At 44.9% G+C, this 13,759-nt stretch overlaps 1 protein-coding gene across 1 annotated transcript; it reads right to left on the bottom strand.

Annotated features, from left to right (window-relative positions):
* Nucleotides 1-557: 557 nt before the first annotated feature.
* On the bottom strand, nucleotides 558-13,354 carry LOC104280030 (neurotensin receptor type 1-like). Its single transcript, XM_009877560.1, has 3 exons — nucleotides 13,152-13,354; nucleotides 2,950-3,040; nucleotides 558-946 (listed from the first exon to the last, which is right to left on the bottom strand). Exons 1-3 carry the CDS (start codon nucleotides 13,321-13,323, stop codon nucleotides 697-699), a joined length of 513 nt encoding a protein of 170 aa, XP_009875862.1. The 5' UTR covers nucleotides 13,324-13,354; the 3' UTR covers nucleotides 558-696.
* Between the last annotated feature and the right edge of the window lie 405 nt (nucleotides 13,355-13,759).

Raw genomic sequence — 13,759 nt, 5'->3', positions numbered from 1 at the left:
CGAGAGCAGCGGTTCATGGTGCCAGGCACTATGGGTGCCCTAGAGTGAAAAATGACCCCCACTCCCTCAGGCCACAGCCACCTCATCTAGGTAAGGCATCATCTGTTATTATTTAATTTCAAGGAGCCAGAGTGGCCCTCTTGAGCACCTAGATCATGTTAATCATAATTTAGACACATTTCTGAAATAACCACCTGTCTCCCTGAGTTTTCACTCCTTGTTCATTGAACACCCCATAGATGAACATTGTTCATTGAACATCCCATGTCCATTGTGCAAAAGCATCCCTTTCTGTTCAAACCTGCTTTCTCCTCATCAGACTCTCTGTTTGGTGCCACCAAGAGATGTGATCTCAAACCTTTGGATGTCAATATGGCATCTCTGCATCGAGAAAAGGATGAAATGCAGCGAGATTGTGCCCAAGTTTCACATATTTTGGCTTCCCAGTTAACACTGCACCTGGAGTTATGCCAGACTGAAGTTACAAAACGTGTAGACATTACTCACAAGAGGCAAGGCCAATGCTTTAAAATAACCTCAAAGTTACTGGCAGAATGAAGCCTATTGTTTCCAACAAAAATTACTTTGCTAAACACATTTGTGTTACGTGAATTTGGAGACCATGCATGAAAGTCACAGAGGCCTCTCTCGAGTTTTGACTCCACGATGAAATTCATTTTCCTTCCTCCTTTGGCTTCAGTAGGTAGTTTCCCTTGTGACTTGGCTGGAAAATGTGTGGTTGCTGGAGATGCTGTTGGATTTCCTGGTGAAGGCCAGTCGTTTCTTCTTCTTCCTCCATGGCAGGCACACGAGTGTGAGTGTAGAGAGAAAGATCTGTCGGAAGTTTGCAGACACCAGGTTGTAGAGGATGGGGTTGATTGCCGAGCTGACATAGAAGAGGACGTTTGTCAGCATGTAGAAGTAGTGGTAGAAGTTGTAAAGGAAACTGGAAGAAGAGATGAAAGAAAAAAAAATCTGAGTAGAGTGTGGAGAACTGAAATAATTCCAAGCCATGAGGGTAAGAAAAGCATAAGCTGTTTTTTCAACTAAACTTTCTTGGCGTGGGATGGGAATTTATCACTGGGATGAGTGCATGAGTGCATGAGCCACTAGGAAAGCTTCTACATTTTTAACTGGGATTGGCCAAATGTTGGTCAAATACCTCTACAAATGTCTTGCCCCAACCACTAGCAGTTAGCAACTTATGTACTCCCTGGGTCCAGCTGTGCTGTTCACCTCGTGTGTTCACTTCATCTTCAAAAATAGACATCCGTGAAGCGGAGAAGCCAGATGGAAATTTGTTTCTGCGTCATGCATATACATTAGCTTGACTTTCTGGCTGCGGTTCCGGTCTACAGAGCCTGCTGAAGAGCCAAGATCCAGTAACAGATGCAGCTCCCTCCTCTCCCCCGGCAGTGAGAGCTACATCAGCTCCTTCAGGGGTCCCTGTCTTGGGATTTGTCTGTAATCTGGGACAGCATTCTCTGTTCTGGGGGCTAGTCGATGACAGCATGCATTTAAAACGTATCCTGACCATCATCTCGACTAGAATGGGTTGAAAATACTTAGTTATTTCTTTTTTCTTTTTCTTTTGGAAATATCTTTCCTTGGGACAACTGCGACCAACAGCTTTGGGCTGGTAAACGGTTGATAAACAACGTGGGTCTCATTTTCAGGGAGACGTTCCCCAGGATCATTTATCTCGGTGGAAATTGCAGACCTTTTTGTTAGTCTAAGCACTGTCTAACAAAAGATAAATACATGTGTGCTGGAGTACATCACCAATCCCTCCACACCCCCTCAGCACTGCCAAATACTGCATGGCCCATCCAGCTCTTGCAAGCAGACTTTCTCTATAGAGTTGTGAAGAATTAATATAGCAAAATATTCTCTTCTGCAGGGGCGGGCCTGTGCATTTACAAATGAACATGTCAAGCTGCTCCAAGCTCTTGATTAGCTACCATGCTGGTGGTTCACCATTCATAATATGCCTGTAAATTCAATGTTTTCCTAAAATGGCTCATGACTTCTAACAGAAGAAATAAAAATATGTGTATGCAACCACGACACATAAATTCACACTAACTGCAGACAGACTTCCTTACCCGTCTTGCTCAAAGCAAATGCAGTCGTTACATAATTGATTGCTGCTTTAAGTGCTTTTCATATAGGAAAGCAAACAAGAAGCAACAGTTTGACCCAGTGTGTGCCTAGAGCCTTGTTTTCATGACTGAAGATAGGTTTGGGTTTTTACTACGGATGGATGTACACTTCCATTCAGCAGACGGGTGTATTATAAATTACTGGGTTTTGTACTTGGAGTTCATGAAATTTTAGCATCTCATAGTTGCTCTGCTTTTTGGCATTGGTTATTTTTTTTCTTTTCCTGTTCATTGCAGGAAACAAACCTGGTCCCACAGCAAAGAGGGATGTAACACCGTGAGAGGAAAGACACATTTCCCACTGTGCACATCTCATAGTGTCTCAGGCTACCTGGATCTATATACCCAGAGAGCATTAGTGTTTAAACTGAGTATTTAACATGAAAAAACAGTTCTGTGGTTGCTTTTCTGAGATGCCTGGCCAGATGCAGCAGAAAGGCTATTTGTGTGCCTTTGCACATCTGTGTGAACAGCCCATGAGCATTCAGAGTAGGCGTGCAATTATTCCTAAATTCTCTGAGAATTTGGGCATTTTCTAACCAGTGACTGATCCACTCCCTGCAAACCCCAGTAAATGAGCTGGCCCAGCCTGGGTAAGCAGTGGGGTTATTTCCCCACTAATGTCTCCTGTCACTAAGGAAATGTGGCATCGTGAAGTGGAATTGTGTAGTAAGAGGAGCTCCTCAAGTGGAGAACCCCCACATGCACCCCCCCAGTCTGCTGGGGCCCCGGCTCCAGCCTGACCCCACATCCCATCCCGGGGCTCCTTCCCCCTGTCGTGGCTCACTCTGTCCAGTGACTGGAGGGCACGTAGCAAAACATGAGGCGTCGGATGTGATAGGGGAGCCAACAGACCACAAAGGCAATCACCACAGCACCTGCAAGGTATGGAAAAAAGCCCATTACTTTTCGTGAGCAATTCTGCATCGGAGGTGAAAAAGGAACCTGTTTGTGCGGTGATTATGGCTGGAAACTCTTTTCCTAAAGCCCCACTTTGTTCTTCTATTGCTGTTGCATAAAGAATTAATAACCCTAAGGGACAATCAGCCTGTAAATGTCTGTAAAAGAAGCATAACAGAAATAACAGAAAATAGCCATGAGCACGGGGGCAGTGCTGTTACGGACAAAAGGAGGTACGACAGAGGTAAAGGACCACTGATGCCTAGTTCAGACACTATCTTAAGATAAATGATATTTGCATTGGTCCTTGTGTTTCATGCCCTTGTGGCACAGGGTATTTTGTCCAAAGTACTGGCGGAGACAGTTCGTGTATGTTTTTCATCCAGGTAGGCAGGCAGCCAGGGACACCGTAATCCCATTAGTTTGCTGCACGGAGCCGCTGGCCACCGTCCCTGCGGGGCTGGGGATCATTGAACAACCTCAGGAGCTGCGTCTGGTGGCAGAGCTCGTCCTTTTGCACTAGGTTTGGGCAATACCTGAGACAGTGACTGCAAGACGTTTGGGTCTGGACGTTGCCATAATAAAAAAATGATTAATTGAAGGGGGGAGGAGAGAAAGACAGTATGTTTTGGTTCGTTTTCTCCTTTCCAGATTCTAGCCCAGGGACAGCAAATGATGGAAAATAAAATGCAACAACTCTGAAGGATAGAAGTGCTGTTGGTAGAGAGCGTTTGTCAATCTAGGTTAAAGAGGAGATATATCAGGCAATGAAGGGAAAGATTTGTTTCCTTTTGTAATATGCATTCCAACCTCTGTATGAAATGACAGGATTCTGGCAGAATCCTAGCAGGAAATAAAGAAATCTCAGTTAAAACATAACACAATAAAAGACAAGAAGAAAAGCAAGGCTAAATAAAATAATTATGTTAATTTTTTATCCCAAATTTACTCTACAGAGAATAAGGGCCACATCAGTCTTGTCCTTTATGTGACCTGTAAAGGGCTAGGAAGTAGCAAAGCTCTTTTCCAGGGAGAGCTTTGCACCACCCGTGCAATGTGGATTTGGCACATGGAGGGAAAAACTGCTTCTCCTTCTGCCTTGGGACTGAAAATATTTATGTGGACATGTCCCAAACCCAGATGCTGTCATCTCATGGGGACTGTGCCATAGAGGAGATAGGCAGAAGATGTCACACAACGGGGAGGGAAGGATCTGTGCCGTATTTCTGTGGTTGTCATTGCTAGCAGAGTCACTGCTTAATCTGTACAGAAGTTAAAGAATTCCTGGTGTCCAGCCCCGTACTTACCTGCGCGGTATATGAGAACATCTCCCAGGAATGCTGCAAAAGCCATTTACTGAATAACGTTTTAGAGGCAACTGAAAGGACATGTTTTGGAGAGAAGGCTAGAGGGTCTGTTTTTATTCTCTTGTCCAAGTGACTTCATTATTTCAAGTGGAATAGTTTTTGCTGCTATGTGGTCGTTGTGATCGCAGCTGTAATTCATCACCAGACAGCCTGCATCTCTTCAAGTCCCATCGAGTGAATGAATTTGACCTGTGACTGATGCTGCCCTGAGGAGATCTGAGCGGACTTTGATGGAGACAGCCCCTAGACGATGCAGGAGAAGTGGGGAGGTCCACTGGGAAGCTCAGAGGGAGCGCTGGATGCTGGCCTCACTCCTTCACATTCCTGAGCACCTGCTTTTGGCCACCTCCAGAAATTAATTTCTCTGCTGAATTGACTTTTGGTTTGCCCTGGATGGAGCCGTCCACCCATGACCCCAAGCAGATCCCTCCCAGAGGCCATAAGAGAAGCGATTCTCTCCATCCTCTCCCCCTCCATCCATCAGCGTAGGGCCAAAAAGGAATGAGCCAACATCACAGCTCCAGTCCATCTGCTTTCCCAGCGCCAATACAGGATTAGCTGGATTTTCAGGCTGTGAAAGCAGCTTTCCAAATGGCTCCCCACACAAGTTCATTTGTGCTCATCATAATTTTTACAGAAACCTCCATGCACTGGCACTTCCCAGCTGCTCACCCCTGCATGCAACCCTTTAAGAACAGCAAGATCTGGACTCCTTCTACAGCCAATTTTAAGAGTCTCACGCATCAGCCTGTTAAATTTATCAACATGTTAAATGAAAGTGGTTTTTTCCTTGTAAAGCATATCTGCTCCTGTTGCTCAGACAGTGCTGTGCCAAATAACATGGAGGCAGGGATCTATAGCAGCAAAAACACATATTGAGAGAAATATCTGTTTAACCTCAGCAAGTGAATAGTCAATTAAGTAATCTGTGGTAATTCTGTAATATCACACACAATCACTCTGCAATTAAAACTCTATTATAAACACCTAGTGAAGCACATTGGCCTGATGTGGAAATCCCAGCTGGGTACCACGCTGTGCAGCTCCGTGCTGCCAGCCTCTGCTGCGCAGATTAGGAGACCCTGATCCATATTTGTCACCCTTAATCTGTATGTTTTGATTTGATCATACAAGGGATCAAGCAGATTGAGGGTGGCAATCCTGCCCTGTTGGGAACGCGGGAACCTTTGTCTAAGACAGAAGGAAAGTGTCCTTTTCTCCCCAGTGCCTTTTGCTTTTCTCTTGTGCCTCCCTGAACACATCTTTACCAAAATGGATGTGTTATAAAACAAACGCTGGGCAAAGTGTCTGCTGAAATGATTTTTTATTATTGTTAGCAGCTCCTAGGACACATTCTCCATTGTGAAAGGCTTGACATGTCAAAGGCTTCACTTTGGTGAAGTAAGATGGAGCAGGTCATCCTGTTGGAGCTGAGCAATGAAGGTGAAGGCTTTGACCCAGCATGTGATGGGGTGACCATCCAGGATGGTGTTTGGGAGGTTGAAGATTTCCTGACATTATTTTTTGAACTGTAAATAAACCAGACACATCCCTCACTTCTAATTAATTCAAGGCGGTTTTAATAGGAGCAGGACTGCTCCATGAAATTCTAGTGTTTCCCACATTAGAGCAAACAAGGTCCTGTGGATCAGCCCGGGGCTGGAGAGTGGAGAGGGGACCCAAGCAAGCCAGGGATGCTGGTGAATGATCCTTCCACTGAGCTGCATCTCCACCTCCCTTCTAAACCAAACTCCCAGTTTAAACATGTATTAAAACCTGAATTATTGCATCCTGTGGCTTCCTATTTTGTCTTATAATGATTGTATTCTCTGGCTGTTTGAACTGCATCCCAAGAAGGGGGGAGAGAGGAAGGAGTAGCGGCGGAGGACAAGCCCTTTGTTTATCGCTCAGGAAGTCCTGCTGAGGGAACATTAATTTTGAGTGACATCTTTTTCATTGTGCGAAAGAAGATTTAAACTGTGCCAGTCTTCATTTTCAGACTAAACTGGAGGGGGAAGCAACGCTAGAAGTTAAATTATATTAGATCGCACTGAGTATTTTATTTTACCTTGTGTGTATCCTGTGGCTGAGGCTGGGAGACAGCTCTTCTCCAGGGCCAACGTCTTGAAAAACTCACATGGGGTTCGCGTGACCGTGGAGCAGTATATCATGTGTGAAAAAACTACGGGGAGTGTTCGTGGTTTGGCTGAGCAGGGGAGCCATGCTCAGGAGAGATTTTCAGCCTCTTGTCCTCCTTTTTTGGGGCCATGTGAGGCTCGATGTGGCTCAGAGCAGCGGGACAGCGCTGGGCAATGTGCTGCTGCTGCCGACTCACGCAGGACCCCAGGGATCTACTGCAGAGCAAAGCCCTTGGTTGGTGTTTTCCTCCTTGGTTTAGCTCCTCTATCCTCTCAGGGGTGATGTTAAATCACAGACCTGCAGCTCCAGGGGGACCTTGGCAAGGGTACCCCTCTGTCCTCCTCTCTCTCCAGGAGAGGGAGAAAAGAGACGCTGTTCCCTCTTTTGACCACCTCTGCAGTTGCTAAGGCTTCCAGAGAAGCTCAGATCCATCCTTTTGCGATATCTTTGCTCAGATTATTTTGGCCAATTTCTTTCTTTGTCTCTGCATTTCAAGGGCAGCTGAAACCCAGTCAGCTGGGGGACAGCGTGTTGTAATTTCCAAGCAAAGGCAGGAGCTGTTTGAGCTTGTAGTGACCCACCTGAACGTCTCTCACTCTTTTTTGCGTTTCAGCTCACCAGCGGCCGCGTGTCTCCAATGCTGCCCAAGGAACACATGCTCCACCTGGTACTAACGACATACATGACAGCGTTACGGGGTCATGTCAGGGATTTGCATTAATGCTGATTCCTGGACAAACAGTCCTTGTGTATCCAAAGCTCCCGGGGTTTATACACTTATTTCACTGATGCCGTTGCAAGAGAATCTCTCACAAAGGGGAGCAAGTGTTGCTGCATCGTTTGATACGAGACATAGCACAAGCTGGGCCAAGCATAGATGTAGCTGGCGCTGCCCTGTTAAACCCCGGAGGAGCTGTTTATAATAACACGATGCACTACCTGACAGGCCATAGGCAATATTTATACCAGTGGGCCCCAAACTAGGGATTACTGGAGCTGTAAGTGTAAGTGTGAGCCTAATAAAATTAAAACTGCTTATGCTGGTATTTGGGTCACAAGACTGCAGAAGAAAGGATTTCCATAAAAGTCAATAATGCCAGTGGAGATTGGGGACCACCAGTACGCACCAGTGGTACTCAGGAGAGCAAAGAAAGAGAAACTGGGAGCAGCAATGGGCCTGGGGAGCCCTCAGCTCCTTCCGACAAAGCTGAAAAGACACAACATTTGCTGCATACAATCCCCCTGTGCTCTTGCACGTATTGCTGAGCAGTGTAAACATTAGATTTGACTCCTTAATTTCCATTGCCAGCAGCCAAAGATCTGGTTTTTATCTTTCCGTTTCATTTTCCTTTTTTTTTCCCTGCTGTGGGAGGATTGTCTCTTTTTTGGATTAAGGGGTAGTAGATGCTATCTTGCTTGGAAGGAGCTGCGTTCCCTTAAAATTCTTCTTTTTTAATGGCAGCGAGACAGCAGATTGAACAGAAAAAATCTTTTTGGCATGCAAACCTGACGATTTTGACTCAGATTATATTCTCTGGTTCTGATTTTTAATGGCTTCAGCTGACAGATTTGAAAATGGATGTGAATTCTCTTCCCTGCTCTGGCTGGTGATTAAATTGTGCACTGGCACTGGTTTTGTCCACAAGGATCAAGGCAGAAGGTTAAAGCTGGCCCAAGAACAGGCTCCGGCAAGCAGCACATCTCTGCTGATCCAGTCCAAACTGAGGTCTCTTCCTTGGTTTCTTTCTTTTTCGTGTTTTGTTTTTTGTTTTTTTTTTTATATTAAAGAAGAAGTTGCTTTATTCCATTTAAACTTCATTTGTGCCATTTCCCCCTGGGATGTCCAGGTATTTGTTTGGAGGAGAAGGAATAAGAAAGAACGAAAAAATCTCCCTTCAACGATAGGTAAGGGTTCCCATCTTCTCCTCACCAGGTTCAAGGCTCTTTATATTTGGTAAGATCAAACTTTTTTCCCCTCCAGTTTTGAGTTTCACGTGTCCTTTGTTCCTCCCAGAAGGGTTTCTGCTCCTCAGAGGGACCCTGGGGCTGTCTTTACTGAATGCTTCTGCAGTGACTAAGGCTCTGGCCAGACTTTGTGTTGATGGCTTTTCAAACACTCACATTGACAGAGTTTTACACCTGGGAAATCTGTTTGCTGGGCACGACCAGCCTGAGACTTGTGTCCGGAGATGCAGCCACAGGAGCCTGAACCCCAGAAGAAACACCAGGCAGGGCTGAGGTGAGGTGCCAAGGAAGGGACATGTCTTGGGAGAGGAGAAAGAAGGGTCTCCCTGTCCCGAGAGGTGCAGCCATCGTCCCCTTCTGCCCCTCAGAGGGTGTTTATAGAGTGCTCTGCTCTCTTTATGTCCCTTGGCAAGCTGTAAAGTAAAGCTACGCGTACAAACATCTCTGGGAAATATATACAACTGTTACGCAGCTCGTTTATCCTCCCAAATTTCAGCGTGACACTTCAGTCATTAAACTCAGCTTCCACTCATGTTTAACAGCTCAGGGGTTTTGCTGAACTCCACTTGGGACGGCTCAGACTTTTTATTAGGGATACGGACTGCCATGAATTTTATTCCTTTCTTACAAAAGAAATGATTCATGGCCAAATCTGATTTCCTTAGAATACAAGAATTATGAAACACGACTGTTTAAGGAGCAGATTTTCAGGCTGATGCTCTTCTGTGTATTGTGGCTGCAAAGTACCAGCTATTCGTTATTCCTGTTTGTGGGATGGTTACACTGAATCTCATTGCAATATTTTTTGCCTGAAATGGCCAGCTCAGACTTGGAACACTGGTGAGGAGAAATGAATGAATGCTCCAAAATAATTAAAGCACAAACCAATGAAATGCAGGCCACACAAATACTTCATTAATACTTGGCCTTTGCTTAGTATTACTTGAAGAAAGGCAGAGAGCCCCAGATCATAATTTCTTAGATGGCCAGTAAAATACAGTTTGACTTCATCTCCTAAAAAGCATCTTACTGAGGCATCATCCAGCCAGCTGTGGGATGCTGAAGGATATTCTTTTAATTGGTTAAACCTCTCTAAGTGCTTAATAATTGCTTTCGCTAAGCAGCTTCTCTAATGGAGCAAATGTTACCTGGAACTGATTATGTTTTAATAGGCTCAGCCAACGTCCACCCAGGGACATGCAAAGCCTCCCCTTGATGTCCATCAGTTTGTCTCAACATTGTTATCCGAGCTCAGCTGTGCCATTCAATAACTCCTTCCTTCCAGCCTCGGTGGGAACTGATCTGACAGGCAGTCGGGGAGGTGCTGAGGGCTGCAGGCTGCTCTGCCGGTGGGGCCAATTAGTCCATGTCACAAAACTGTCCCCCTTTTGAGAAGACATTTTGACCAAACAGTGCTCTTGGCTTGAGCCAACCTCAAACGCTGCCTGATTTTTTGAGCAGCTCCTTGGAAACGTGAGACTGAGATGGGGAAGATTTGTACTGCCTCTCCATGGCTGGGTATGGGATGCAATGGTCTGGGCAGCGTCTGTGAGGTTTTACCTGCTGAAGGCTGCTTATTCTAAAGGATGCATGTGTGCCTCTGTGTGTCTTAAGATTTATTTAGGGTGTTATCAAACGGTTGGTGTACCAAGCTATGCAATGAGAGAAGCTTCACCCTTCCGTGAAGCATCACACAGCGCCCAGGATCCCAGCACTTCAATACAGCCAAGGAAAAATAACTAACATTGGAGGTGGCTTATACTTGGAGAAATGGAAGGAATATCGGATGCACGGAGGAGGGTGTGAAATCCCTCAGTTATATTTTAGCACCGGGGCAGATGATGCCCAGTTCTTCTCACAACAGAGCTGGGAAGCTGCCAGTGCACAGAGCTCCCCGAGTTTGGATCGTCACACCTGGTGAATGCTGACAGCAGAGAGGGAATTGCAATCAGAAATCACATCTTTAATGGATTAACGAGCTGGCTCGCCTGCAGCAGGCTGACACGTTCCTTGAATCTGATGTCCGTAATTATTTTACACTGGACCAAAGCCACACAGAGCCAAGAAAATGCAGAAATGCTACCAAAGAGGAGGAAAACGATGCTGAATGAAGCTGCTAGCCTGATCACTTTTAGCTCCTGTTTCAATGTAAATAAATACATAATCTCAGTAGATCTGGAGGAAAGAAAAAATATATTTGCTGCTCTGATCTCATCTAATAGCTCTGCACATCACGGACTGCGATAATTTCTTTTCTGAGCACTAGTTTGACAAGTTGTGAAACATTTCGCCCTCAAAACAAAATCAAGCTCTCTGTACCTCAGGCCAAAGTTCACTTTTGGAAAAGGAAAATTCTTTGACCCCCACGAAGCACTGATTTTGTGCCAACAGTTTTATTAGTGCGGACAAGCATCATTTTTCTTTTCCCATCCTCTTCCATAAACGAGCCTAGACTGTGTACATGGGTTTGGCTGCCATGGATGCCAGGATAAATCATGTGCATCCTTGTGTATTTTTTTTTGCTACTTTTCAGACAGCTCAGAGGACTGGCTTATTAAAAAAAGAAAGTTGCAAGGAACAAGTGACAAAAGTAAATGTGAATCACGCACCTCCAGCAATTAAGCGCATGTGAAAAATGAAATGAAGCCAGATTTCAGTCACACTTGCTAGACAAAAAAAGGCTTTCTGCACGATGTGGTGAATCACAGACAAAATGGATGGTGGATTTCTTATTTGCTGGATCTTCCACAGCCCAGAAAAGGGGGAAGAGGCTGCTCTCCCATTGCCTTCCCAGCCAGAAAGGGAGCTCAGTCCTGCTGCTGGGCTGACACAGCAGAGATACCGGTAATACCTGTGCATCGCTGCCCGCGGGGCCACATCCCACCCACTTTTGCACCATTTCAGGCTCACTTTTGCTAACTTTTCTCAGCTTTTGCAGGGCATAACAAAAGCAAAAAGTTGCTTGGAGATGAAGAAGAAAATGAAACTTATTGTTCAGAGAGGGAAGGGCCGTTTTTCAGTGCCTCATGGACCTGTTGGTGAGGGGGTTGCCTCCACCCCCACCTCCAGCAGAGGAGCCTCAGGTGTAAATTATGGTCCCTCTCTAATTATTCATTAAGAAGTCTCTCTTCTTGATGTTTAACGTGTATACAGTACTAAAAGGAGAGAGAGAGAGGTGTGAGATGCTGCACATGAGTGAGAAAAGGCAGCTCCTCACTTGATGGCAGCGGGCAGAAGAGTTCAGAGAACCAAGGGACTCACATGGCCTCTGGCTCAGCCCCAAAGCCAAGCTCACTCTTTACCCCGCTCTGGATGATGGGTGCAAAAAGAGCCCAACAAGATAATTACAGGGAATTTAAGGTCTTCTCTTTTTTGGATTTTTTTTTTTTTCTCCTGGAAAAGTCTCATGGAGGTTGTTGGTGCTGTTCCTCAGGATTTCTTCCGTTCTTGAAAATGTGGCCTTGGCCAAAGCACTTCAGCTACCAAGAGCTTTGCCATGAAAAGCTTTTTTGCTGGCAAACTCTCACCATCTAACACACACAAGGACTCTCACAGTTTAAAATGAGCACTGGCATGCTTTTGGGGTATTATTTTTGAACAGCTTTTGCTTTATCATCCATGAGTTTAAAGCTACCAGATTCTTTGGTCTTTTTCTCAGCTTATTTAATTAAGCCATCCAGTATTTTGCAGTACAGCTCAGCTCCTGGGTGCAGGATCTTTTATTTAACCCTTGGCTGCACCAAAGCTCTGCAGAAAAAGAAAAGGAATAAAGCCATATGTGCAAGGCTGAGGTTGCTGTTGACTAAATCATTAAAATATTGGGCTAGTTTTGCTTTTTCAGAGAGTGTCTGTGTATGAGTAGATCTCTTCTTTAGCTTTAGATACGAACAAGCAAAGGCCAAAGAAAAGGATTATTCATGATTACTTTACATGCGGTTGTTTGAAAGAAGAAAAAATAATAATTGCATCTTTTCAAACCCAACCCCATGAAATAAGTTTCATTTTAAAACTGCATCCATACCCCCAGTCACACTCAAAACATAAAAGTAGCATCAGCTTAATGGGAGGTGTTCAGGCTGGGGCTGGCCAGAAATAGAAAAATAAATAGGAAACCTTGATGTCATCAAGTTGTTTCTGTTTCACAGAACATAAAAGACATTGAAATTTTATTCTTTTTTTTTTCCCTCAACTTATGCCCCACTGAGCACAGTTAATTAAATGATACTTAAATCTCTCTCTAGCTTCCTTTCTCTATATTGCTTTGCTTTTAATCCTTTAAGGAATGGTTAGGACTCAGAAAAGTGATTTTGGGAGAAAATGAAAAGAGAGGATAAAATTTCCTAGAAGACTCTTGGTGACTCAGCAAGAAATAGAAGAAGGAAAGAGACCAAGAGAACAAAATAATTCCTTTTCCAACATTTGGGGCTTTGAGACAAGAACTGGACAATTTTGGCAAATGCCCAAGTGTCTGGGGGCAAACTGGATTTCCCAAAGAGCTCATTTAAATTTAATTTAATTTAATTTATGTTTTGGGTGAAAGTGTTTACCTGTTACTGTTCAAATCCTATTTACTTGGGCACCTCTACCCAGTTCCACCACAGAGCGCGCAAATACTTACGCAGGACCCTCACGCCGTGCTTCAGGGCTTGCACACGGTTGGGCTCCATGGACATGCTGAGCATGGTCTGCTGCCCACCGATGGTGCACACCTGGTTTTCCTGGGCAGCCTGCTTGAACATGACCATGAGCTGGTTGGCGATGATGGTGTTGAGCACAGAAATGACGACCATGGGGAAGACGAAGGAGATGAAAGTGTTGACCTGTGTGGAGAGACGCAGCACGGTCAACGGGTGAGAGGGAGCAGTAGAGCAGGGGGTTGTGTTTTATTTCTCAAAGCAACAGAGAAGCAGCCGGCAGTGGAAATCTTTTCTCTCCTCAGCTGGGAAAACTCGGACACCACTGGCATACGTTCATTCATGTGGGTCAACACTCAAAAAAGGCAAATTCATTCACATCCAGTTATGTTCTCTTCCCCTTCTCAGTGGAGTTCATTGCCAGAAATGTCTTGACTGAAATGTGCCAATTGATCTTTTAATCTCACGAACAGCAGGATGCCTCTTAGCTTTCAGCGTGACTTCTAAATAACAGTATGTTATTGTATTTTTGCTTTATTGTGAGAACTCCTTGGGATCTTTTTAACTCCTTTTTGCGTGTTCTGTCCTTTTC

Source organism: Apaloderma vittatum, unplaced genomic scaffold, assembly GCF_000703405.1.
Source record: "Apaloderma vittatum isolate BGI_N311 unplaced genomic scaffold, ASM70340v1 scaffold15030, whole genome shotgun sequence".
Classification (NCBI taxonomy): domain Eukaryota; kingdom Metazoa; phylum Chordata; class Aves; order Trogoniformes; family Trogonidae; genus Apaloderma; species Apaloderma vittatum.
The sequence above is the reverse complement of the archived record's forward strand: the minus strand, read 5'-3'. Positions and strand labels throughout refer to the sequence as shown.